The sequence below is a fragment of the Astyanax mexicanus genome, chromosome 10 (genome assembly GCF_023375975.1).
Source record: "Astyanax mexicanus isolate ESR-SI-001 chromosome 10, AstMex3_surface, whole genome shotgun sequence".
Lineage (NCBI taxonomy): Eukaryota > Metazoa > Chordata > Actinopteri > Characiformes > Acestrorhamphidae > Astyanax > Astyanax mexicanus.
This window is the reverse complement of record NC_064417.1, coordinates 48600698-48628113: the sequence shown is the minus strand read 5'-3', so window position 1 is coordinate 48628113 and position 27416 is coordinate 48600698. Positions and strand designations below refer to the sequence as shown.

Here is a 27416-nt window from a genome sequence, read left to right as displayed (position 1 = left end):
GAAATTATTGCGATAAACGATATTTTTGTAATTTTAAGACTTAAATGCCACTGACATAATCATAACTAAATAGGATAAAAAAAAAAACATTTATTTAATCATTTATTTTAATTAGTTAGGGAATTATATACTTATTTCTTTACCTACTTTAGTCCACACTGTGTGTATGGCGTCACAGTTGTTGAAGCATGACTGGCTAAAATACTGTTCACTGTTATATATGTGAACAAACATACAAACTAAACACAATAGACGGTATCACGATTATCAAAATTATTGATTATTTATATGTTTATTTATTGTAAGATAAATCGATATTGCAATTATTGTGACAGGCCTAGGTGATTAAAATGCTCAAATGCCAAAAAACATAATTGCATATAAACAAAGTAGATGATAAACAGTAGGACTGAACATAAAATAGAGAATTCAGCTGACATTTGTGCTCATTTACAGCTGCTTCTTACTTCATACATAATTTAAATAACCAATTTCTTCCCTCTAAATTTAAGGTTATGTGTATTGGCTTCCCATATCTCATAACCTCTTTCAACATCAACATAATCGGTAGTGTGAAAAACAATATAACAAAATGATTTAAAATAATTTCTCTTTGAAGCTGTAAAACAATAGAAAATCTATATTTATTATTAACACAAAAACATAAGCCATAAAAAGTGGTCAAAACTCTGCTGTTTTTGATATTAAGAATTTTTTAGTATATGTATTTTGAAAATTAATTGATTGATTGATTTTATTAGTTTTCTTTTTTTTTGATAAATGATCACTGGTTTGGTTGCCTCTTATTTTTAAGACATTATGTTTTTTTTTTCAAGTTTCACTAGAGAACTGGAAATAGTTTTTTTTTTTAGGTTGAAACATTTATGGGCAGTTTTTTTTTCTTCAAACAGTGATTATATTTTGTCTAGTTTTTGCTGATGGATTTTTTTTACAGTGTATAATATATAAGGTGATTAAAATGTCCAAATGCCAAATAACAAAGTTGCATATAAAAACAGTAGGATTGAAGGTAAAATAGAGAAGGTTATAAGGATTAAGCCTAGTCTTGGACTAAGCAGCATGTACTTTTTGTACAGGAAAATATACTCTAGAACTAGGCTAAATCAACCCCTAATGCATTATGAAATTTTACTTATTCTATATAATAAATACAAGCGAATTGCTTAAGTAAATATAATATTAAATATATTTTTTTTCTGAGGACTTTCTCTGCACACTACTATGTATCAACTTCAACTAACACACTAACTTACTATCTGTTCAAAAGTCTCCTTGTGTAAATGTGAATGTGAGCAGTAGAGGAAGTACAATAATCCTCCTTTTCTCTCGTTTCCAGTTCAGGATTCCTGTAGAAAGTGCCCCCCTCCCCTGCCAGCTGTGAATGAGTTCTGCCCCCCTCAGTGCTCCTGAGCCATGCTGCTCCGCCCCCTCCCCTCTTACTCCTCCCCTCACTCGCCTCACACACACATAACCACGCTGAAGAGGGGACTGTAATGTGAATGGATTACTTGACTCAAATGCATTCTGTTACCATAACTCAGCTCAACTCAACTTCATTGATATTTGTTTCTGTGTGTTTGTTTTTAAGAGCCAGTGTTTCTCCTCTTTTGTTCTTTTTATTCACCTGTTTTTGCTTCTGTATTGAAGATGAATATGAAGATGATAATGATGATGATAATAAGGATGTTCTGTTCTGTTCTGCATGACTAGTGTTTGCTATTTGCTAACATTGACGAGTGAGACTACTTACTGTTACTGTGGTAGGAGGAGGAGTAGCAGGCTAAAATGAGACTGGCATCAGCTGGGCATGGTTTGGCATTCACAGAGCGCTGTTCTGTGATCGCCATCTGTGATTTCTTCGCTGGTTGGAATGCCTTTCCAAACAGCGAGACCATCCCCCAGACTACTATCACACTGGAGGTGTGCCTCACTTCACACCATTTACTTTACATTTTCTCAGCTCATGCTTGGCTATAGAATGAATTCATTTTAAACCCTGTTGGTATGGGATTAGTTTTATCTGGAGAGGTGGAGTAAAGTAATTATTAAAACACTGTGTATGTACTACAATAGTTTGAAAGCGTCATGTCAATCATTTTTATGGGCTGAAAACTGCTGCATCAGTAACGAAATTAGAGGCAGATTCCAGAGCCTTTTACCTTGTGTTAACTTAATTCTTTGCAAAGTTGAAAGGGTTTTTACAGCTTTTCTTAAGTATGGAGTTACCTAAGGAGACACTTATCTTCACTTAGCATTGTTTATCTTTTGGCTAAGAAGAGTTCTGAACAAGTAGCTGCTAATTTAATCAAACAAAAAATTTTATAACATTGTTTTTCATCACATTTGTTTAAAGCTGACTGCAGTGCCTAAATCGAGTAGCTGCTCCCATCTCAGTCATTTATCTAGATATTTCTTATCCTCTCATAAATTACCTCCTCCCCTAGATAAAGCTAATCCCATGTTAAAATGATTAATTTACCTGTCTATCAGCATGACTCATGCACACCTCCAGTATTTGAGTAGTTCTGAGTTTGGCATGCCGTGTTTGGTTTCATTTTATCCTGATGCATGCCATAATGAATGTTCTCTGGTCATCTACAGCCATACCTCAATGTCTTTTTTTTTTTATATATAAATATATACATGCCATGAGCACGCTTGTATTAGGTGTTTTAGAACAAGCTTTTTGCTGTATCACTTTTTTAACTGAATGTCGGCACCTTATACATTCCTTCTGCTTCTTTTCTAAACTGATATAAAAATCTTAATTTTGTACTTAGAATATTCTAGGCCAAAAAAATACGCCAAGGGACCAATATTGCACTTGTGTCAGTGTACAAAAACGTCTTTTAAAAAAACAAATAAAGCGCAATTTTCACCAAATATTTAAACTGTGGGCAAAATCATTGTGTATGACTATCATACAGCAGATTCCTCATTGTTGCTGCATCTCATTTGTGTGCATCTTTCATAAATATGCTTCTGTATTAGATCATTGATTATATGATAGAGTATATTATATGTTATATACTGTGTTATATACTATATTTATTCTGTCTAGTGCAGTGGTCACAAACAGTGCTTCCTGGAGATTTACTTTCCTGCAGGCTTTTACACCCTATTGAGCCCAGTCTTATCCATCTAATTACCAATTACAAGTACTGGATTAGCAGAATGAGATGTGTTAAGTTTGGTCTAAAAAAGTTCACTTTCTGCAGATTAAACAATATCTCATATTGACAACAATCTATCTCTATGCTCCCTCAGTGCAGCATATGGAGAAGAAAACATCAATACAAGGACCAACTTATTAACTGAAATTCCTTAATACAGATAGTTTACAGCTCTACAGATGCATTTTTTACGACCTTAAGCTGTTTCATGTAATTTGCCATATTAATAAGCAAATTAACATGTTGAAAATGCTCATCACCCTGCACATTTTAGTGCTTTCCTGTTTGAACTGACCCACTTTAACACTGTAAAGTTAGGGGTTTTGGACCTCCAGGACCATGGATTAGAGAAATATGGCTTTATATTACATCGCTAAAGTGATGTACCCCTTTTAGGAGGCTTTAATTGTGATGAAACCTGTGGGAATATTACTCTAATAGGAGCGCTGATATCATATATACAGTACCAGTGAAAAGTTTGGACACTCCTTATATTCAGTGTTTTTTCATTGTTTTAAAGTTCATCAGACTTACCAGCCTCAGAAACCTCAGAAAGGTTAACAGAATTTCTTTTGTCTTTTGGTTTCTTTTGTCTTCCTTCACTGCCTGGATGACTTCAATTTACAATGTAGGAAAAATGTAAAAACATTGAATGAGAATCTTTGTCCAAACTTTTGACTGCTACTTTACTTATACATATATACATATATTCTATCTCTAACTAATGCCATTAATGAACAACCCTTTTTAATGGGTGTGGTTTAATTTACATATATCTGTTGGAGAGAAAATTACTTTGGTTGTGTTTGGTGTTGGTTTTCTTTCACTAAAATGCAAATGCAGTTATTTCTCTTTGGGGTTTCTATAAAAAAATATGTTTATGAAACAGCATATTTTGCTCTGCTTAATACAACTTTGTGGGAACTAAATATATATCAGAATATACTGACTTCTGTGAAACATGATTCCAGTATGTTGCACAAAAATACAGTGTGTTTTAAGCTGAGGAAATTGATAATGCAGATTTCTTCAGCATTTTGCTGTTTTTAATAGTAAATCCACACCGTATATGAATTAAAAGTGCTTTGGGCATAACATTTATTGGTAATAAGAATGTTTCAATCAGTCAAATCTTATAGAAATCATAATAACCTTTTTTTAAAGGATAAAAGAGATGGGTGTGTGGCTCTTGAGTACAGCACTGCGTGTTTTACTATATTGATCGGAGGCACTTAGCCGGTGTGTCTGTATGTTTTGGCCTTTTGCATTTTAGGAATGATGGGTGCGAGCAGTGCTGAAGTGTCGTTGATTATTTTGGGCCAGGCTGGGTTCTCTGGTGGGTCTGTGTGCTGCGGCTTGGTTCGGCCTCCCTGCTCACTGCTGTGTGTGTATTTACTTTCCTTTGCAGTAATCCCTGGCTCTGCACTGAGTAGTGCCCTCGCCTCCCCACCCTCACAGCTTTGCTGAGGGACCAGACCATGACTTTTTGGGTTATGCGATGCCCCCGAGGCCATGGGGAGACAGTGTGGATCCCAGCCCGAGGGGTGTGTGGGAGGTGGGGGGGGGACGTGTTTTGATAGAGGCCTACATTATTATTATTATTATTATTTTTTTTTTTTTTTACAACGAATTGTACTAACGAGGATTAGTTAGTGTGCTACTAAATGTTACCTGCTTCAGGCTGTGCTTAATTTCAGTGTACTGCTTGTAACACTGCTTGTGTGACTAATATGCTTTTATTTTTAACGTTTTTAATGTTTTGCCTCTTCAGGGAAAACTTAGATGAGCCCATCCAATGAAAAAACAGTAACACTTTACAATAAGGGTATATTAATTAACAGTATATATAACAGAATGTCTCAGTGTGTCAATTCTATATTATTAACAACATTCTTTTTTCTGTTAGAACTCATAAAATGAGCAGGGTGTATTATCATATATTAAAAAAGTTAAAGTACTGTCATCTCCTGGCAGCAGGGCTTCAGCCAGTCATTTCCTATTTGAACTGTGTGGTACATTGTAGTAATCTGTATGGACTTGGTCTCTGAACCTGCCCACTGCGCTTCCCTCAGTCCCATTTCCACACTTCAGGTTGCCAGGTATAGAACATAGTAGCAGGTAAACTGTGTGCTGCAGCCATAGAAGCTAGCAGATGACCTGATTTAATAAAAGCATCTTCTACATAGCCTGAAAGGCTTTGACATCTGTCTACAAAGCTCAGTGAGTTTAAAAATGTAGACAGATTAGAGCCCAAAGAAATCCCTAAAACGGATGACAAGCGGGCTAAATTACCCCTTAGCAAGTAAGCACTCAGCTTCAGCGAAGGTTCTCTAACCATAGCTACTTGTCACAACACCGGCCACAGCAGTATACAACCGGTTTACTACCTCCTTTAAGCATCAAAAATTTGTAATATTTAATACAAAAATATGTTACCATTTTTTGTATATGTAAACATATATAAAAACAACACTAGGACTGTTTAATAGTGAAAGTAAGAGCATTTCCACATGCACAATGTGAAGAGATTGGGATAAACAGCTGTGTAGCTTTAAGAAAACAACTCATCAGTGAGGCTAACCAGGAAAAACAGCTTCAGTTTGCTAGGGAGCATAAAGATCGTACTCTGGAGCAATGGCAAAAGATCATGTGAATGTCTAATGAGTCCAGATTTACACTGTTCGAGTGTTTGATCATTAAGGTAAGAAGAGAGGCGGCTGAAGTGATACAATCATCTTGCCTAGTGCCTACCGTACAAGCCTGTGGTTGAGCTGTAGGTTCAGCAACATTTGAAATTAATGGATTTTAATTATTTTTGGCCATACAGTGTTTTTTTTTTACCCTTATTGTAAAGTGTTACTGGAAAACTAGTTATTATAATTATTGTAAGTAATTTTATTTTTTATTTTAAGTGCCTAAAAACAAACTAAAGCACACTTCGGGTTTTCAGGGAAAAATGTTTTTTGTCCAAACAACAAAATAGATTGAAGATCTGATTTCTCCCAAAAGGAAAAAAAAATATGTTTAATAAATGTTTTTATTTTTTTTTTCAGTGAAAAGCAGTTCATTTTTACTTTTGTAAATCACTTGTACCAGTATAAGGAGATTTTGTTTTGTGTGTTACTTGAAAAAAAAACTGAATTAAGCAGCCAGGTGAACAGCCAGATTGGAATCAAAATTCACTTAATTATTTAAGTTTTCAAGGGCCCACACTGTCATCCATACTACTAGAGACTGCATCACTCTCCTGTGTCTGTTCCAGGTCCATGGCACTAGCATGCGAGTTTTTAGCTGCTGTAAATTCTTAACAAGTGTGAAAACACTTGCGCTGATGCTTGTGAACATGGCGACACATATTGAGCACATTTTCAGTAGAATGCTTTCTGGCTGCCTGAAGTCAAAAATCTGAGGATTTCTGATTGATGTGTGTGATGTAAGCCTTGCCCTCCTATTGGTAGCTTTTGCTCTCTCTCTCTCTCTGGCTGCTCGACACTTCTTCTAACCTGTGTTTGTGTCCCCTTCTCTCTTTTTCTCTCTCTCTCTCTCTCTCCCTCCCTCTCTCTCTGTTTCTCTAGCTTCTTTTAAATCTGTCTTGGCCGTCTGTCTGAAGAGGGGACCGCAGATTCCACGACAACTAAAGCACCTATTTTCCTCTCCCTGTCTCTCACTCTGCCAGACTTTTTATTTTCATTTTTTTAATCATTATTTTACGTTTCAAAAAACCTCCATGCTGTCTGCTCAGTCAAACAGGGCCTTATGTGGGCTTCACATGGCGTTTTACGCAATAAGCATTAACTCTCTTTCCTAATTACGGCATGCCAAGCTACTATGCCAAGTCCCACACTAATATTTTTTACTGATTTTGTGAAAGACCCCGGAACCAAAGTTCTGGGAGAGAAAAGGATGAGCATGAAAGAGACCTAAAAAGACTTTTTAATTCTTTAATTCTTGTGAAAACAACATTGTTTTTTATACATGGTGACATATGTACGATATATACGTATGCTACATTGTAATGCATATTTAGTTTAATTTAGGCCCCAGACTTTTGCATGCATTCACACAAGAATCTGATTCTTAATTTCTCATTTTTATTTCTTGTGCGGATGCATGTGACGTGTCCTCACAAAATATAAACAGCTAAAAAATAGAGCAGCTGTGCAGATGATGAACAGTTACAGTCGTTTGCAAAGGTTTGTGCACCCTTGGTCAAATTACATGTCTTGTGATGTGTTACAATTTGTAAAAGTGAAAGTAATAATTAAATATATTTTGCATACTGGAAAAAACACAGTATTTGGCCTATATACGTATATATATTGCATATGTTATGTATTATTTTATAATGTTTTCCAAAAGTGATTAATACATTGGTAAGTTTCACTTTTCACTTTTTCACTCATGTAATTTGAATAAGGTCCTCTCTTTTGCATACGACTGTACAAAACAAGAGTACTAATTACTAAAAACACTGTTGTTTAGGCCTGTCACAATAATTGCATTATTTAATTATCGTACAATATACTGTTTAGACGTGATTTCAATATTTTTTAAGCTCAATATTTTACCCATGAAAAGAGATCCCTGTATTAAAATTGCATATTATGTATGTTGTTGATGGTTGATAAGATAGAAATGGTGGGTCTATTTTATGTATGATTTATTTATATAGGCTACAGAAACATTTTTAATATTCTAATTGCTTGTGTTTAAGTATATATTATTGTTCATTTATTACTCAATCTTAATGCTCTTTAAAAAGGTGGGCAATTTGCATTATTATGCCATGTATTTATCATTATATCATCAGCAAAATCTGTCATAAATAAATAAATCTTGACAATAATATTGACTATTTTTAATAATATATTGTCCATAAATTAGTGGTTATTGTGACAGGCCTATTATTGGTTAGTCTCTGAGATTTACAGTATATTAAGCCCAAGTTTTGGATTAAATGGCTGTGCAGCAGTGATAAAAATACATTTTAATCCAGGTTTATTGTCTGGCTGCAGAATTTGAGGACAGGCAGCTTCTATTTTCTACTAGTTAAAAATGTCGACGCTCTGGCTGTGAGAAATAAAGACGACCCAAAGAAATCTTCTGTTGGTTGATACACAGTACATCTTTATCTTCAGTTTAATGGGTTCTTTATCCTGAAACAATGTGATTAAACCTGATTAAAAAGTTCGTTTGTAATGTACAGTTATTTAAGCCTGGCCTAATTAAAGGCTGACGAGTCCTAACAGTATTGATACTGTGTCCTATAAAGGCCATCTACATCATATTCCCCCCTATCCCCCCGTTTTATTTAAATCTATTATTTCTGCCTAATTGCTGGATCTGCCCTTTGCATGTTATTTTTTCATGTTTGTTTTATATAAATTTATTTGGAAGCCTTTTTGAAGTGTTAAAATGCATTCTATATCGGCTTGTTTTTTTCTTGTGTATTTATTTCAGGTACATGTGCAGGTCTATCTGCTTGATGAATTTCAACAAATTTTGCCAAACATGACGCAAAGTCTTTTGGCAGTTTTGTTCTAAATGCGTCAATTGGCAGATACAGATATTCATCCATATATATAAATATAATTTATAAGGATCTATTTTGTGTATTGAAGTAGAGATGTGTCTTAATGAAAAATAATATTGTTGGGACGTGACTGTTTTCTCTGTGTACGACATCAAAACTGTAAGATCCATTTTTCTAGTATCTTCCATACTTGCCTTTCATTGTCCGCTCCCCCAGCCCCAGTCATAACACAAATGTTATGAAATATTTAATTGTAGTAAAATTTCATTGGTGTACATTTTCAATAAAACTACAGTGAAACAGTTTGGTTTGGTGTTTTAATTTTAAGTTCCTTATCCATATTAAATATATTAAAGTGAAATTGCATGTTATTTCTACATGTTTGCATGTGGTTCAGTGTGTAATGATATATTTATGAGAAATTTACTGATTTTATTGAAATTTGGTGGTGCTGACCGGAACCAACAGTCACATCTACAGCACAAATAGAAATTAGAAATAGAAAATAGACAGTAGTGATCTTTAAACACTAAGTAAATATTTTAGTATAGTTTAATTTCTATATAAGGTTAATGGCTGTTTTCTGTTTTTACTCTGTATTTAATTTCTCTGTTAAATATTTTGCTTAAAATATGTAACCAAACTATTTTATGCAAGACATTAAAATCTATCTAATTGTAATATTGCTCGTGCAACACAGGTTATGCTAATACTTTAACATCATACTTTGGTATGGTTTTAATAGTTTTTAGCTAGTCATACCTATAAATTGTCAGCCACAATTGCTATTACAATTACAAACTAAAAAAATGGACAAAATAGAAAAGACAAAATTATTCAAAAAATTATATATGAGTGCTGTTATGTATTGATTAGGCCTATGTGTATGACAGAATAAAAATTTGCCCAAACAAAAGCCTAATGTTTATCATAATTGAAAAACAGCAGCGTGCGAAACCCTGTGGTCTGAAATGAGCATCTCTCTCCATGGTTACGCTCTCAATACCACGCAAAAATTACTTAAATCTGATTATCTGATTGCCCACAACTTATTTAGGTGTGAAGATGAGATCTTAATGTGTGCTCACAATTTGTTACGGTGTGGGAATGAGATCCTTATTGAGCACCTTGGGTGACATCATGTTAAAAAAAAATAATAATAATGCATGGCCACGACTTTATTGAGGTGTAGGAATGAGATCATAAGGCGTGGCCATGATTTATTAAGGCGTGAGAGCAAGAACCTAATGTACAGAAATGAGATCCTAATGCATGGGAACAAGATAATTCAGGCATTGCCACAACTTATCGAGGCATGGAATCAAGTTTATTAAATCATAGCCATTAAGGCGTGGCCACAAGGACCTTTTGTTTCACGCCTAATTATTTTTTAGCATGATGTCACCTTAAGGGCTTCGTAGATCCTAATATGTGCCCATGGGGATGAGATGACAAAGATCTGGCCATATAATCATAATGTTTCCGCAACTTAATTATTTCGTGGCCAAACATTATTATTATTTTTTTTACATGATGTCACCTTAGGGGCTCTGTAGATTAAAAATCATACAGCTCTGGAAAGAGACCACTTAAAAATTATGAGTTTCTTTAATTTTACCAAATTGAAAACTGGAACTCTGGAATATATGATGGATGATCATAAGCCATCAAACCAAGCTAAACTGCTTGATTTTGTTTGCACCAGGAGTGGCATACAATTATCCAAAAGAAGTGTGTAAGACTGGCGGAGGAAAGCGCGCCAAAATGCATGAAAACCAGGGTTATTGCACCAAATATTGATTTCTGAACTCTTAAAACTGTATGAATATTAACTTGTTTTCTTTGCATTATTTGAGGTCTGAAAGCTCTGCTTTTTTGTTATTTCAGCAATTTCTCATTTTCTGCAAATTAATGCTCTAAATTACAATATTTTTATTTTAAATTTGGAAGAAATATCCACAGTTTGTAGATTAAAACAATAATGTTCATTTTACTCAAACATAAACATATAAATAGCAAAATCAGAAAAAAAATATTCTTTATACATATATGATGTCACCTTAGGGGCTCCGTAGATATGAAATCATATCGGTGGTCTGTGTGGATGTAGCCCGGGCTGAAGTTTTCTGCTCGGTCGCTGTGCGGCGCTGAGTTACTGAGGAAAGCGCTGGGAGAGCTCGGTTCTGCGGGCTGAACACTACAGTGCCCTTCGCCTGCACACTGACAACAACTTAACGGAGCTATCGTCTATTTATATCGGTAAAAATGTCCACTACGACCGGCGGCGGGGAGTTCGGCAATCCTCTGCGGAAATTTAAGCTTGTGTTCCTGGGCGAGCAGAGCGGTAAGCGGCCGCCGACACGGCAAAGTCGAAATACAGGAGCGGAGACAGACAGACAGAGAGAGAGAGAGACAGGCCGAGTAAAGGGCTGCTGCTACTTAACACTGCACTGACAGACATCTGGGATTATAAGGATAAATAGGGGACAATTATTTTTTATTATATATTTAGCTAAAGACAAAGAAACGAATTGTTTTTAGACAATAACGTCAGCTAACAAAAGCAGCTCCATCTCTCTTATTGGGGCTAGCTAACAGGCTAATAGGCTAGGACCTAAAGCTAAAGCTAATAGACACATCTACCCACAATCAATGCAAACCGTGTAGCTTAGCTAGCTAATAAAACAAGACGTTTAGATAATAGCTAATATCTCACTATATCTTTAGCTATATTTATTGCGAAGATATTATGGCATATTCCCAGTTATATTTTTACTAAGCTCTCCTTTAAAATTGCTACAACCACATTTAGCCAGCTATTTAGTTAACGTTAGCTTAACGCGAATGCTATAAAGCTAGTGCTAGCTAGCTGTCTTTACTGCTGCCTTGATAGTAGCCTAACGTTAGCTAGCTAAAGCACATTAAAAAAATAAACGTTAAGTTAATGCTTTTGCTTGAATTAGCTACATGTTTTAATACTGATGCTGGGGAAAACAACCATTAAACAACTTTTATGTAGCTAGCATTCCCTAATAAGTATCTATTGTTTTGTGTTAACGTTAATTCTGACATTGAATCAACGTTCCACTCAAGCTAGCAAATAAGGGTTTGAATGGTTTGACTGAACTCAATCTACACCCATATAATGATTGTATAATAATAAGATAACGTTAATGTATTATTATTTTACTGTGCATTTCTATACTGGAAGAAAACAGTACAAACATGAGAATTACAACATGTTGCACACATAGTAAAGAAATACAAATCAGTAATGAAGAAAAAGCAAACAAAATACGATGATAAATAAGTCTTACATTTAAACTAACTTAATTTTAAAGCTAAGTAATACACATTTTACACGTTACACATTGTAATGATACAAAAACAAACAAGCAAAAAAGATTTAACAATTCCATATATAAATAATAATAGTTCCTCAGGTTTATAACTTTTTATAATTTCTATAATTTAATTTATTTCTCTCTAGGATCTGTAAAGTATCTAGGTTAGCTAGCGTTGTCTATAATCTGTTTTAAACTATTTATTTATTTTTTGGGGAATTTGTATATTAAGCTACACATTCTCTTAAAACCTATATTTTCTATGAACCAATTTTAATACCTAAATTTGATATTTTCCTTGTTCTCCCTTTTTTAAACATACTTATTTCCCTTAAATTCATATTCATATTCAGTTGCTCTATTTGGTGTTAAAGCAGTTTGGGATACAGTTACAGATAAATGATTTTGTGCTTTGTAAGTTGCATTATCTGTGCAATATTAAGTTGAATCAGTGTTGAATCAACGTGAAAATCAGCTTAATCATTTCATATTTAGATCTGAAGTCTGAGATCAACGTTTAAATTGTTTTAATAGCTAACTAATGTTACATTAGCTATTGAAAAATTAACATTGATTCAACGTAGCTGGTTAACTACTTTTGCTAAAATAGTTAGCTTAGCTAGCGTTAGCATAGCTAGGTAAGCAATCTGGGTGACTAGCTTGCTTAGCTAAGCTAGCTGGCTAACGTTAAAACAAAGCAGCACGGTCACGTTTACCTAATATATCAGCGATTCTATGACAATAATAACGTTATAAACAGCATATAAATGTTATAGGTAGCTAGGCTATGTGTTATTTCAGTGTGACTTTAAGAGAATATGGTTGCTAACCTTGTTATTTAAACTAGATGTACAGCTAATGGCTAACTAGCTAGCTGGCTACAGGTGCTAATCCCGTTAGCCGCTCAGTTTCTCGGCAACGTCAGCTTAGCTGGCTAGGCTAGTTTTATGTCAGTGATGTGTCACACGGCGTGACTCTCCCACGGACAGCGTCCTTATTTCAGTTTCGTAACTAAAATTTCCTTAAATGATGATTCAGTATTATTTCAGATGGATAACAGTGTGTAGGCTGAGAGCGTCGTCTTATTTTAGGAAATGTCTTTTTTGCTGAAGTCGGTCTGCTAGCGTTAGTATAGTGACACCACCCATATTGCCAGCTCAGCCGGTGCTGGTGGTGTGCGATACTGCACTGTTTGATATCGATCCGATACTATGCAAATAAATACAAGGTCAGTATCGCCGATACTGAAACTTATTGATGCTTAATACTGAATAAAAACAACTTTAAAAACAATATTTTAATGTAGAGGTTGATATGGAAGTAATCTATATCGCCATATTTGGTCACTGACAGGTGACGACATAGTGAGGTTTTATCTATTTTGTTCTTTAACCTTTATTTCACTTTTCCTTATAATGGTGCATTAATGTGTGCTGTAGCACATTTTAGTGTTGGACTAAATGGCTCCAATGTTGATTTTTTACAGCTAAAATGTGTTATATATTAGTGTAAACTCTTAGGACCATGTAATAGAAGTAATGGCTGCTATGCAGAGTAATGTTTTCTAGACCTCTGAACTTCTAAAAAAAAAGTTATTTAATATAATATAATTAACTCTTTCAGACCTAAGTTATTATATTCCAGTTATGTAAAAATATAAGAATGCTGTTTACTGTCTGTATTGCACACAAAAGTAGACTGTAAAATTGTAATATAAAATACATATAAAAATGAAATAAAATTAACTAAAATATTTAATTGTTTTTTAAAGTTGCATTGAAAGCCTGTGGTTAACCTTTTTTCATATTTGATACTAACCTTTTTATTTCACAAACCATCCCTGAACAGTAAAATATTGTAAACATTATAAAATTTTTGTCAATCACATTAAATTAGTAAAAATGATCTTTTATCTTGTTCAAGTTCTCTAGTGCTGCCACGCTCTAATGTCCGAGTTTGCTGTTTTTTTTTACAGTGCACTAAGCAGGGCTAAATTATTATTTCATTGGCTTGTATACTTTTTCATTGGCTGATTCATGATCTATTCTGATGGACAACAGGTCTCAAACAGTGTTCAGTGCTATTAACCTTTCTAAAAAATAGTGGAGAAATACATGTAATATTCACCAAAGACAAGGTATTTGTCCAGGCCTGTCCCCACATGTACAGTTGGGTCAGCCTTCTTCAAGTACTGATGGTCCTAGATATGCTTATTGTTGATATAAGAAAAAATATATAGTGTCCAGCTCTTGAATAACAGTGCTTCATGATTATACATTTTCATGACCGGTAAATGATTTTGTGTTTTATCTTGATAGCTCCTACCTTCTCAGTCTGTCATCTAGAACACATTGTTTCCTGTTAGGTGGTTAGGAGAAGTCTTTTTCTCGTTTGTATTCTGACAAAATCATCTGTGCATAATACTAGTTTTCAGCCTAGGCTAATGCAAACTGTCAATTATCAAGTGGAAATCTGTGAATAACCAATATATGAGCTCTCTCCAGTACCAAATATAATGCAGCAAAGCATCCCTGTTCATTTAACCATGGTCATGATTAAATACTGCACAGACAAGAAGCTAAAAAATTATAAAAAGCTTTCTCTGTTTCTGCTTCGACAGTTTTTTGTAAATGTCCACTAGAAGCATGATTGGGAATAATCTCAAAAGAAACCTGGTTGCAGGCTTGTAAAACATAAAAATTGGTTTGTAGAAAGAGCAATCCAATTGGATGCTCAGTAAATGTGCTTCCAGCAAGGAAATACAGGATAATAATGGAAGCAAAAACAGGAGAACAAGCACAGTACTTGTGGCAATACTCCACAAAAACACACCGGAATGGTACATGTTCTCCTCAGATGTAACAAATAGGTGAAATGCATTAGTATTTCAGTGGAGCTGATCTGTGCAGCAGTTCGTGATTGGCGGAGGGCAAACTCATGACTGATGTGAGGATCTGTTGAATCATGGGAGTTATTTTGAAACACAAACAATCCTTTTAAACTAGTGCCAATCCAACATCAACATTCGTGTAGATAACTAACGCTATTTTGGATCAATCTGCTTACCCCCATCAATCACCACACATAAGATAACTGCTCCCTAAATAGACTGTGTGTATGATGTGTTTTGTGTGTATATTGTTTAAATGTGTATTAATGCACATAATTTATGCTCATTTTTTTATTTGTTTGCAGTTGGGAAGACTTCTCTAATCACCAGGTTCATGTATGACAGCTTCGATAACACCTACCAGGTACCTATAAATATAAGCTAAATCAGTGATCTTCTTTACCAGTAATTCATTTTCTGTATGATGTTAAACAATAGCTATTTCACTTTCTTTAGGCAACAATTGGCATAGACTTTCTATCAAAAACCATGTATTTGGAGGATCGTACGGTAAGCAGCTTTCGCCGTGGGTACCCAAGACCTTATGCATGTCAGAAATGCCATATTTAATCTTTATATTTCACTGTATTGTCTATGATGATTCTTATATTTGCATCCCTCAACTGAATCAAAGTTTTGAGCCACGCTGTGACTGACTAAACCAATTTTCAGTGGTCACACCCTGTCCTGTGTTGATGATAATGTGAATGGCATGCCACAGCTTGATTTATTTAATATCCTTATCCACCTAGCTAGCCTGTGTGTTTTTGTTTTTCGCCACACCATAAATCAGTGCCCTTCCAGATTTCATTTGCATAGTACTTTGCATGTCTGTACCTTATGATTCATACCGTTTTAGTTTTTCATTTTTTGGTTTGGTTGTGTCTTTGTCTACCCTCACTTTGCCCGTGGCTGTTTGCCGAATTGGGGCCCTCGCGGCTTGTGCCATACGGATGGTGGTAGATTCGGCTACAGCTGTGGGACACTGCAGGGCAGGAACGCTTCCGTAGCCTCATCCCCAGCTACATTCGTGACTCTGCGGCCGCTGTGGTGGTCTATGATATAGCAAGTAGGTAGCTGGTGCTCCCGTTTCAGCCCATCATGGTGCCCAGAGCATGTGGTGGAGTAGGTCTGAGAGATGCTGAGGTGAATGATACTCTCACAGCTCAATGTGTGTGATGGATGACTCAGAGCAAATTTCTAATGAAGCTGCAGGAATACCTAATGCAGCAAGCAGCGATTCAGTTGGTCTGGATGATATTGATAAAATATCAGTATCTTTATATCCTCCAAATATAAAACTGTATCTTGAATTGATGATTGAGCTGGTTAGCATCTATAAAGTTATGAGTAGTCCAAAAAGACTCATACCCTCAGAATGAGAAAGCTGAGAAATCGATTATTCACTTTTGGTTGTTAAAAAATTAGCAGAATAATTCTAAATGCATGTTAAAGAAAAATAGTACAGTATATAATAGTTGATTTTCTTAAATGTACACTAAAGAGAACCATGCAGTATTTTATATTGGTGTGCTAGATGATCTGTAAATCATATTGGTATCAGTATTGTTTTTGGACAGATGTTTACCATTGTATGATATTTTAAACTGACAATTAATAATGAAAAACACATTTATTGACCTTCTGAAGAACAGAATGGTTAGGCGATGTGGGATTACTGCACTGGACTATCTACATTTTATTAAAAATATCCCTATATGTAGATTTCTTTGCCGTGTTAGTCCTCATAAAGTACTCACAACTTTCTGTGTAAAATAATGGCATTTCCATACCAGTTCATGTTCATAAAAATGATTTTTATTAGTTTTACTTAAAAATATAGTGCAACATTTTTGCAAGCTTGTTTTTAAGTATAATGCACGCTTTTTTGGTAATTTGTACAAAAGAAATGGTAAATAGCACATAATTTTTTGGTCATTTTTACTAACACCTAATAAATAACATAAATAATCTGTTTCTACATAGTTAAGCTGTTTAATAATTAAGCTGTTTCTGTAAAAGGAATGGGTAATAAATTACTTTATTACTACAACTGACGTCAACACAGTTTTGTTGTACCAAACTAGTTTACCAAAGAATAGGAAGCATTGAATTAGATATTAACTGTCAGTAGCTGGATACATAGTTAAAGGGCCAAAGCAGGATTCAGGATTTTACTACAATAACAAACAGGCAATGATGACACACCTGTTTTATTGAGCATCATATAATGGATTAACTGTCATATAACTCGATAAAGCTTAAAAGCAGTACATCAATGTTATGGTATCAGTATATATAATATTGCCCAGTTTTATTAGGAAGAGACTCTTGATTGCTTGCCAGATATTCAGTGACCTCTGTTTCTAGCAAATTTAAAAACCTGCCAAAAATATAATGAATTGGAGAGTATCTGCAGAAAATAAGCATCTAGCTTTACAGAGGCAAAAAAACATGCTGAACTGTTGCATTAAATTGCACCGCAAAGGCTGAACACCCAGATGGTGTTGTGCCTTGTAGAGACGAGTGTCCAGCATTACTTAAGCACAGAGCGTGTCATTCTTAAAGCATCTCACAAGAAGCAGGAACACGGGAATGCATCACTCATCCTAACTGCTTGCCTGCATTGAGTGAATCCTGCTAACATCTCCATTTTGAAATCCTCCAGATGATTTCATTATTTGTGCTGTGCATCTTCCTCAGTTGTTCCTCAGATGTGATACATGTTGGTGTATTTCCCTGATTTCTGGACTGATGTTTTTCTCTTTTTAACGCTGCTCCTCTGCGCTCTAATCTGCTCTTTTGTATCCTTTATCTTCTCTTTCTACTGTTCTTCTTCCCTCTTGTCTTCTGCATGCCACCGGCTGGCTCCTCAGGTTCGGCTGCAGCTGTGGGACACTGCAGGGCAGGAGCGCTTCCGTAGCCTCATCCCCAGCTACATCCGCGACTCCACTATCGCTGTGGTGGTCTATGACATTACCAGTGAGTCGGAGCCACACTTGTTGGGTCAGCAGAGATTTACGTCCCCTGGGGATAAGGAACATAGTGCAGTGGTTCCAGTCGATTCACGGCTGTTCACATTGACAATGCAGGTTCTGCCGACTGGGAGGGTTTCTTCCTACTCGCCCATTGTCTTCTCTAAACAGAAGCTTTAGATACACAGTTAATTTGATACTTCCCACACACTGGAAGAGAGAGAGAACAATAACAAAAACATTGCTTGAAGTGTTTCAGAGACTTTGCACTACATGCACACAAGTAACGATGCAATGAAACAAAGATTTTGGGCCAAAACCATGCAAAATAAGCAAAGCCTGAATACCAAACAAATTTTGTTTCACAGTTTTTTTTGTTTTTTTTTTTTACAAAAAGTTGGCACTTTTTCTACCATGTAATAAATATTATAGCCAAAATGTATTTTTGGCTTACCTGTAAAAAAAAAAAAAAAAAAAAAAAAAGCATGTAGAAAACTACAATTTCTATTTCGTTTCTATTATCCCAAATGACAAACCATCAAATTTACATTGATAGTGCTATTTCTATCAGCAGTGTACTTCGCTAGTGCAGTTTTAGTCAAGACGTTTCTCAATAGTGCTATTCTAATCATACATTTACTTAAGCAGTGCAATTTTAGCCACCTCAGTAAATTTACCTCTGTGCATATGTAAATAATGTATAAATAAAGCTATAAATAAGGTATGAAAAAAACTCTAATGTAAGAATTAAAATGAATCAGTCGTTGTCCAATATTATTTATTAATTCTTTTCAGTTTTTCACATTTTATGACGAATATTTTCAGTTTCAAAATATTCGGTGCATCTCTAAGTGAAGGTATCCAGGCTTCAGTTTATATTTCTATCACTGTGTGTTCAACTTTTATACTAACGGTTTTCATGTTCACTTTCTTCTGATGGCTTGCTTTTGACGTAGAGTGAGTGTGACTGTTTTGTGCAGAATAATCTAATCTGAAATAATTGTAATTCTTAGATCCTCTATGTCAAAGTGTTTTTTTTTCTGTGCTTTAGATCTTAACTCCTTCCAGCAAACTTCTAAATGGATAGATGATGTCAGAACGGAGAGGGGAAGTGATGTCATTATCATGCTGGTTGGCAACAAAACAGACTTGGCCGATAAAAGGTACAGTAGGGATGAAGATTGACTTTTTAAAATATCTGTACTATTCACACTGGTTGTGCTTCCGTGCTGAACAGTATGAATTTTACAGTAGTGTAAAAATCCTCTCGCAGCCTCTTGATTGCAAAGGCAGCTTTACCCTTCTAGCCACATGCTACATGTATGAAGTGTCTCATTTCATTTTAATTATTCCTTTAATCCTTATGATTTTGGTGCACTTTTCATCCTCATCGTCAAAGTTGGAATTATGTTAACCTTTTATGTAATTATTATTGCTTTTCCATGGTGTGCCACATTTTGATTTGATTTATTTTGATTCCCTTTTATGACTTCTGCCTTTCCATCTTCAATATGATTTGAACCATTTTCACACTCCTCCTTTCCACTGGACTGTGGCAGGCAAGTTTCAGTAGAGGCTGCAGAGAAAAAAGCTCGGGAGCTCAATGTGATGTACATAGAGACCAGCGCCAAGGCTGGGTATAACGTCAAGCAGGTGGGTCTAAGCTGCAGGTGTTGTTAAGAAGTAATTATGATTAATGGACACTACACGACTTTCAGAATCACTGGAGTATTCCTGAAACACGACGCATCCTACTGTACAAGATCCTCCTTTAATACACTAATATGCCAAATGTCATGGGACATGACCTCAGCAGCCGGAGTCTGAGAGAGCAAAATTAGCCAAATAGTCTCTCCGGGGTGGGCTGTTGGCATTTCCTCCCCACATCATTCCCAGTGTGATGCTGGCTGGCACAGGCATCTGTCTGCTGGCTAATGTATCAGAGCTAAGGATCCTGCACTTTCATCTGAGTGTGCACATCCTATTGGTTCTGCATTAGCTGCAGTTTAGAAAAAGAGGCATGTGATAGTTTTCATATAAAAGTTAATAAAGTATAAAATGTGGTCAATTAGACATTTAATTTAATTATAGAAAGATAAAACACAAGAAAACACCTCAAAACCTATACAGGTGTGGATGATCCAATGCCGTCCCCTAAGGTAACACATTGTTCCATTTACATGATGCATTCCTGTAACATTTGGCATGTCTGTGTATGAATTGGAGAGGCACCTGTTGGAGTTTGTGCTGAAAAGGAGAAATAAAACAACAGTTTCTGTTTTGGTGAATTCTACTTATAGAACATGGGTGACCAAAATTGTCCTTATTTACTCATTACATTTATCACTGTAATCAGAATTTGTCTGTAATTGGAAATTTGGGGCTGAAATCGTGTAGAGTGCATTAAGCTCACCAGATAAAAGGGTCAGTGACCATCTTACTAAAGATATTATTGATTGTAGATTTGGCCACATGTTTTGTGTGAATCTGTTGAAGTTTTTCACTGACTTTACTCTCTTTGACTCTTGTTGAGATGTTCGGTCATTTCTTAGCAGGGCTGCTGTTTCTTCTTCTCAGCTTTTAAAAGCATTTTATCAAACAACTACTACTAAACTTTCTCCTTTTCCTCCTTACTAATTTGACGTGGAGTCTCTTTCTCTTATTCTCTCCCTGTTTATTTCCTCCCCTTTCTGTTTTTGTTGCCGTTTTTCCCTCCCCTTTGTCTGTCTGTGTCCCACCCCTCCTGCTTGGGCCTGAGCAGACAGATCACCACGGAGGAGGGCGAGCAGAGGGCTAAGGAACTGAATGTCATGTTCATTGAAACCAGTGCAAAGACTGGCTACAATGTCAAACAGGTATAGACTCAGCAAAACAAGGACAGGCCAGCCCCACCTGCGTCCCCCCCCTTTAGCCAACCCTCTCTGCTGCTGTCTTACTCTCTCTCACTTTCTGTCTTACTCTCGGTCTTCCCTTTTGTTTTACTGTCCCTTTTGACCTCACCCACTCCTGAGTGTTATCGCGTATTTTCCCCTGCACTCACTCACATGCTTCAGTCCTGCACTAAGGGCTGCTTTGGTCAGACTTTCTTGCACTTGAATTGTTTGTGTGTTGATTTGCTTGCTTGTAGAGCTTCACATGATCCGTGCCACACAAATCTGCATGAATTGCAAGAGACGGAGACATTATATATTCCCTGTCTCTTGTAGTTTCCCCTTTGTATCTTATTTTTTCGCACTATAAGGCGCACTATCAATGAACGTCTATTTTCTGGTCTATTTTATACGTAATGCGCACGGCTCAATAAGCGACACTAGTAAGGAACAGGGGTGTTGCCATGTTTTCCTTCTAAATCAGCTGGTCTCGCCGCTGGGTGGTGGTGGTGGGGGGTTAACTAAGTTAAGTAAAGCTAAGCTTTTAAAAGTCAAACGAGTGCTGGATGTTAATCTACACAGATTTCTCTCCTGAAAACTGTTTATTTGGGTGAGTAAAGTGCTTCTGTTTTTTTGCAGTAAGCTTAGATTTCCATATTTCCACTAAGGCTGGGTGCAGCAGCAGCTTTAGCAGCTTACCTCGATTTTAGCTAGCGGTTTGTTCCACGTAGCTTGTTTTAACACAGTAAATGCACAGGCTACACTCCGATATACTTGCCTCTGAGGGGCGAAAGAGCTAGTGCTTAGGGTCATTAGCAACTAATGCTAATGCTGCTCCAGCAGTGCCTGCCGGAGTTAGCAGCAGGCTACAGTCTTATATACTCACCTCTGAACGATAAGAGCTAGTGCTTAGCATGGTTAGCGGCTAATGCTAAAACTGCTCCAGCCTCAGTGCTGGGGAACTAAACTGAAACTCCTTTTTAATGCTGAACTTTATTGGAGTGGCTTTACTGCTCCTTAATACCTGACTGGTAGAATTCAAACATGAGGTGCTTCAGATTATAGGGGCAATGACGATTTTTGAGGAAAATCAAAGGATTTTAAATGTGCCTTATAGTGCGAAAAATACAGTCATCAGAATATTTAAATCATGTAGTTACTTAAACCATTTATATATTGGTTATTTATTCACATTTCAGTTAGGGCTGGGTGATATGACGTGATGAAAAAAATGCATATCTCAATATACTTTAAAGAAAAATGGCAATATACGGAATTTATATGTATGGCCAGAAAACAGAAAAAAGTATTTCTCCCATAGAATTGTTAGTTACACAACATTTGTTAAACAAATGTTATACAAATTTCTTTGTGTGTATTGGAACAACACAAAAAACGTAGAAAATGATAAATATAATTCCAAATTATATAATTCCATGCAAATTTTCAAACAACTCTTCCTTTACAAACTGCTCCAGTTCTCTCATATTTGAAGGGTTTCTTCTCCCAATAGCATTTTTAAGATTTCATCACAGGTGCTTAATGGGATCTAGATCCAGATTCTTTGCTGGCCACTTCAGAACTTGCCAGCACTTTGTTTGGGGTCATTGTCCTGCTGCAAGACCCATGACCCACACGAGAGCAAACCCATCTTTATAACACAGTCAAGGCACCAGGTGCTAGAGGCAGCAAAAAACCCCAGAACATCTTTCAACCTGACTATTGATTTTATATATATATATATATATATTTTAATAAACCTATGACAAATGCACTTTTCATGATCTTCCACTGCCTCTGCATACTATGCTGGATTTGATTGAATACTATTTGAGATTTTTTTGGGGGGAGGGGGGGGGGTGAAAGTCATTGTGCTTCTCCTTTAATTGCAATATTTCCCCAAAATACATCCGAAACATGAGTCGTCCCTTTTGAAAACCAAACCATTTCTGCACAAATGACCCCAAGCATGTTTTTATTTTTTGGAATGAAATCGGACTAAGGTGGTAATCTATGCAGCAGGCGCAAGATAAACATGTGGACAAGTTTTAAATACATTTGTGATATTTACCATGTATTGTCCAGCCCTAATTCTAGTTGAAAAGCACATTCTGAGTCTCAGAGAGTAACTTGCTGTGATATTCCTTTGTAGGTATATTGTAGCTATATGTCTTCCATGTATGTATCACCATGTATCAATTTATGTATCATAATGTGGTATAGTAACTAAATTATATCACAAATTGATTAATTTATGTATGTATTTTTATTTTTACAGCTGTTCCGACGTGTTGCGGCAGCCTTGCCTGGGATGGATAGCACACCAGAGAAAAGCAAAGAGGACAGTATCCTTTTTAAAGCAGAACTAGGGGTTCATTGTTTCTGGTTTGTATCACTAAAGCTGCTAAATACCTTATTTTATGTGTGTGAACATCAGATACATTGCATATTTTGTGCACACTGTACTTGGAGTATTGATATCAGTCACTTAATCCTTGCAGATCTTATAACCGTACACAAAAAACGAGTTTGTCTCGTTTGTTGCTCTTGTTGTAGGACAGTGTTTAACTGGGCTAGCTTTCACTGTTGGTGATTTACATGCTTTAGGTCTCAGCCTCTCAGTTTGCTGCTGGTAGGAAGTAAAAAGGATTATTTTAAGGCATTTAAGCAAACGTGATTTGAAAGAACATTTATATTTAGGTTCAGCTAATTTACTCATTGTTTGGCATAGTACAGTACATGACTGACAAAGCTAGGTGTTGCATTAATTCAAGCTAATGCAAGTTAGTTAAATAAATATGTTTAACTGGGTCTGGGTAAAAAGTTTGTTACACCATAGATCATCATAGATAAATGAATAATAACGAAACATCATATTTAAATCTATTTATCAGTTTGATATTTTCATTGACTGTTGTGATGTATTTGTTTAAAGTTGACTAAGAGTCAGCTTTCCAGACAGGGATTAATCCATTTTGAAGGAAACCTTTTCAGTTGAAAGGAATATATAGTATATAATATATAGTCTATTTATAATCTTAATTGCAGTCTAGGAAATCAACTCTAGATTTTAGCATGGGCCACCTAAAGTTTTGTGGTGTGCCACAAGTTGCAAAAGGTTCCTTTGGGACCCTTGCTTTAGTTAATACTCTTACAGATACGAAGCAAGAGTATATTATATTTACATAATATAAACCTGAATATTGTGGCTTGTGAGTATATAATAATAATAAAAAAAGGCCCAAATCTGAATTTCTGACTGATGTTTAGTTTAGGCTGTTCACACAGTCTTTTTAATGTGATCCATATCATACATCTGTCTGAACAGTTTGCACTGTGTAAGAGCCACGCATGCATAACAGAGCAATGCTTCACATTAAGTTTCACTTTAATCCCAGCCAGTATTACAGGAGCTATGAATGAGTTTAGGCTGCATCTGAGCTTATCACAAGCATTCATTCACTCAAATCTTGCTGTAAAAAGGACACGTTGTTCAGCCATGGTCGGGTTTTATTTTTAACTTGTCTTTTGCGGCTGTGACCTGTAGTCATGTTTGACCAATTCATTAGGAACACTGTGTGGTTGTGACACAAGCCTTCTCATGTTACTGGAAAAAAACTATCTAAATATAAATATCTAAATATTTATAAGGTCTTAAGCTTTACTACTGCCGTCCATTTTCTTATATAGCCACGTTTACTTGCATGAATTTTGATTTTCCAAATCAGAAATGAAAATTTCAGTGCATTATCTTTGTGAATACACAGCCACACAGACAACACAGGTGTCATGTATGACACGACATGAAAGATCAGATTTGGATTAGATTTGTGCTCGTCTCTTCTACACATTCTTATTATACTCTCACTGTGTTTCACTGTGAGTTTTTAATCTACGTAACTATTTTTTTTTCCCTTAACTTTAATTCTCTCTCAGTGATCGATATCAAACTGGAGAAGCCTCCAGAACTGCCTGTGACCGAGAGCAGCTGCTCCTGCTAGTGACCACTCCCAGACCCCCCACCAGCCCTGCCTCCTCCCCACCAACAGCTTGTCTCTCAGTGGCCACTCGCTCCTCTCGGTGGCCCTGTGCCATTAGTTGGAGCACCTTTTATTTCCCCCTCGACTCAGTGACTTTTCGGAGTAACCGTGTGGATGTGCTATTACTCTGTATTAAAACAGATTATCAAAAAATGATATAAATATATATATGTTAAAGGGAAAAAAAACGAAATCACTGCATAGGTTAAATGCTCATCGGATTCTCATCTACTCTGACTGCATGGCATTATATAGGATTGCAGACTGACACGGCTCAATCGCTCTTGAGTTCTTGCACCTTTTGGGCATCAGTGCTGTCACACTCATCGTTGTGATATTTCTTTTACTGTTTGTTAATTTGTTTGTTTGTTTGAGATTCTCTGAACTCTGAATTATGTTGGACCAAGGTCACATAACTGGATGCCTTGCCGTTTAGTTTTAGCGGAGGTGGTGGAGTACAGAGAGGAGTGGCGAGAGACGCCGGTGAGATAGCGTGTTGTGTATGTACTGAGGAACTGTGGTTACTGAGATTTTGAGTTTACTCTTTGGTTTTTGTGTTTGTTTTGATTTTTTTTACATTTACAAATTGACAAATGTTTCAGATTTCAATTTGGTGATTTTCGGATCTTCTCATCTACTGATCTTCGGTTCAGACTGTTTCATATGAAAGCTTAAGCAGAAAACCCGGACACTGAGAGAGAGAAAGGATGATTTCTGGCTCTAGTGCGAGGTTTAAATGTCATCTCAACGTGTGAGAAATGCGCATACACACAGTAATATAATTGGATGCTGTCAAATTGTGGTGTTGGGGACCAGTACAGTTTGAGTTTTTGTTTCAGGATACAGGATAATGGCCAAAGAAGACTTCATATTAGTGTGGGTTATTTATAGACCGACCTCTCTTCATTCTCTGGTCAGGCTCGCTTTTGTACACAAGGCTTTTTGGGGGATTGCATGGAACGCGAATATACTTAGCTGGGGATATAAATAAGAAGCTGTGCATATTCATTTTTTTTTTATTTTTTTATTCAGTAATTTCAGTCATTTTAGATACGCGACTTCATAAAAATACGTGTGTAACCTAACCATCAATTGTAATTTACCTTCCCTTAATTGTAGAACCTGTACTAACTAATACAGCGTACAATGCCTAGATTAACACTTACGTGGCTCCATGGCGTAAGATGGGGCAGCACTGGCGTTTCCCGCTAGAGTATATATAGGCTACTGAATTTCTGCAGCTGCAGCGTCTGGTATCTCTGTGCTCATGGTCCCATTGTTTGCCTTGTGTTTGGTACACCGTTGTAGGAACAGCATGCTATCTAAAGGGTGGTTTTTAGCACAAAAATGCCTTGCTTGGTTTGTTCAGTCACAGTGCACCAAATGAAGCCACAGCATCGTGGATTACAGAGGCCTGCTGAGGTTTTTCTTTTTCTTGTATTAACAGCAGTTGCTTAGTGTAGAGAAGTGTCTTGAGGAGTTTAACCTGTGTTGCTATTGCTCGTTTTAAGACTGTTGGTTTTACGTGTTAATTTATTTATCTTGCAAGGGCATAAAAATACGTGAAAAAGATGCGTATGCTTGGCCTGAACGACAGTTATTCTCAACACTCGCGGGCGGGAGGGGGAACACAAGCAGCTGAATCGCCTTGGTTTGCCTTTCTGCTTGGCTACTGTATCACAGAGACCTGGTCGTGTACTTTCTCTCATCACTATGGTCACACTACTTATGACCTCTCTCTTTCTCTCTCTCCCTTTCAACTGTATGCTCTTTGTGTAGATGTAAGAATATAGCCTGAGTGGGTGTATAGTTGCTGAAAGATATCACTGCTAACACATGCACGCACGCACATACACACTTTCAACTGTACACTTTCAGACGCCGCCAGTACACGCACCTGTCAGCTAGCTCGTTTTACAATGTTAGCGTTTGGCATTATTTGGATATGTACGTATTTAATTACGAGAAGCGACTCTCCTGAACAGTTCTACCACGTGTCGTCACCAACTGAAAACTCAGCTGTGTGCTATTCTGAAGTGTGTTTGTCTATTTGAAATATGCTGTCTACTAGTGTTTAGCGAAGTTTGTGTGGAAAAAATGTCTTATTATCTGCTGTAAAAAAGGAAGGCTAAAGAAAGACTGAATATCACATGAAATAAAAGATATTTCACCAAATGTGCTGGTAATTTGTCATGATTACACTGTGTGAATGGCTTTGGTACTTTGGCACTGCTTATACAGTTTGGACACACCTTACATTTTTTACATTCTGTATTGTAGTACTCAAGTCCCCCAAACTATAAAGAAAACCTTATGAAAACCATACTTGAATTTCTTGTCTCTTAATAAAGTGTTTGAAAGCATCAGTTGTAAAGTAGTGAAGAGGTAGAGTTACAGGTATGCAGTGAATAGTGAATATTTGAGTAATGTTCTATATCATACTAGGGCAAGAACTACTCAACTAAATAAAGTTAACTAATCTCCCAACTTTCAGAATTTATTTCTCAATCAGTGAGTAATAATATAAATTTACGTCTTACTAATAAAGGCTATGGGCTTATAATAAATAC

At 36.2% G+C, this 27416-nt stretch overlaps 2 protein-coding genes across 15 annotated transcripts in view; both read left to right on the top strand.

The window, feature by feature from the left end:
• septin6 (septin 6) overlaps positions 1 to 9030 on the top strand; it is a 38342-nt gene extending 29312 nt beyond the window's left edge. For 4 of the 10 annotated variants that reach the window (XR_007441030.1, XR_007441031.1, XM_007254423.4 and 1 more), the window contains one exon: positions 6770 to 9030. Coding sequence is in view for 4 of the 10 variants with exons in the window: in XM_007254423.4 (XP_007254485.2) it covers positions 6770 to 6779 (10 nt within the window). In the remaining 6 variants the exon portion in view is untranslated. Of the gene's footprint in view, positions 1 to 1357; positions 2905 to 4467; positions 4531 to 4602; positions 4643 to 6769 lie in introns of those variants that run through there. The other 6 variants (XR_455197.4, XR_455196.4, XM_007254422.4 and 3 more) reach the window with 3 other exon arrangements.
• A 1830-nt stretch (positions 9031 to 10860) lies between these two features.
• Positions 10861 to 27021, top strand: rab41 (RAB41, member RAS oncogene family). 5 transcript variants are annotated; one of them, XR_007440863.1, is made up of 8 exons: positions 10861 to 11071; positions 15267 to 15325; positions 15418 to 15471; positions 17838 to 17943; positions 18988 to 19099; positions 19496 to 19589; positions 20698 to 20791; positions 23085 to 23151. XR_007440863.1 is itself a non-coding variant. In XM_049483914.1 (8 exons), exons 1-8 carry the CDS (start codon positions 10993 to 10995, stop codon positions 24805 to 24807), a joined length of 636 nt encoding a protein of 211 aa, XP_049339871.1. In that variant the 5' UTR covers positions 10864 to 10992; the 3' UTR covers positions 24808 to 27021. The 5 variants fall into 5 exon arrangements, 4 of the variants coding, with proteins under 4 accessions (XP_049339871.1, XP_049339873.1, XP_049339870.1 ...); XM_049483914.1 differs by lacking the exon at positions 19496 to 19589 and adding an exon at positions 24743 to 27021 and having other exon boundaries at positions 10864 to 11071; XM_049483916.1 differs by lacking the exons at positions 17838 to 17943; positions 19496 to 19589 and adding exons at positions 15925 to 16030; positions 24743 to 27021 and having other exon boundaries at positions 10864 to 11071.
• Positions 27022 to 27416: the final 395 nt, after the last annotated feature.

Coding starts and splice junctions, on each gene's coding strand:
- rab41 (XM_049483914.1), top strand. CDS start 10,993: ATGTCCACTACGACCGGCGGCGGGGAGTTCGGCAATCCTCTGCGGAAA. Junction 15,472..17,837: donor TGTATTTGGAGGATCGTACG/GTAAGCAGCTTT, acceptor CTGGCTCCTCAG/GTTCGGCTGCAGCTGTGGGA. Junction 20,792..23,084: donor CTGGCTACAATGTCAAACAG/GTATAGACTCAG, acceptor TTATTTTTACAG/CTGTTCCGACGTGTTGCGGC.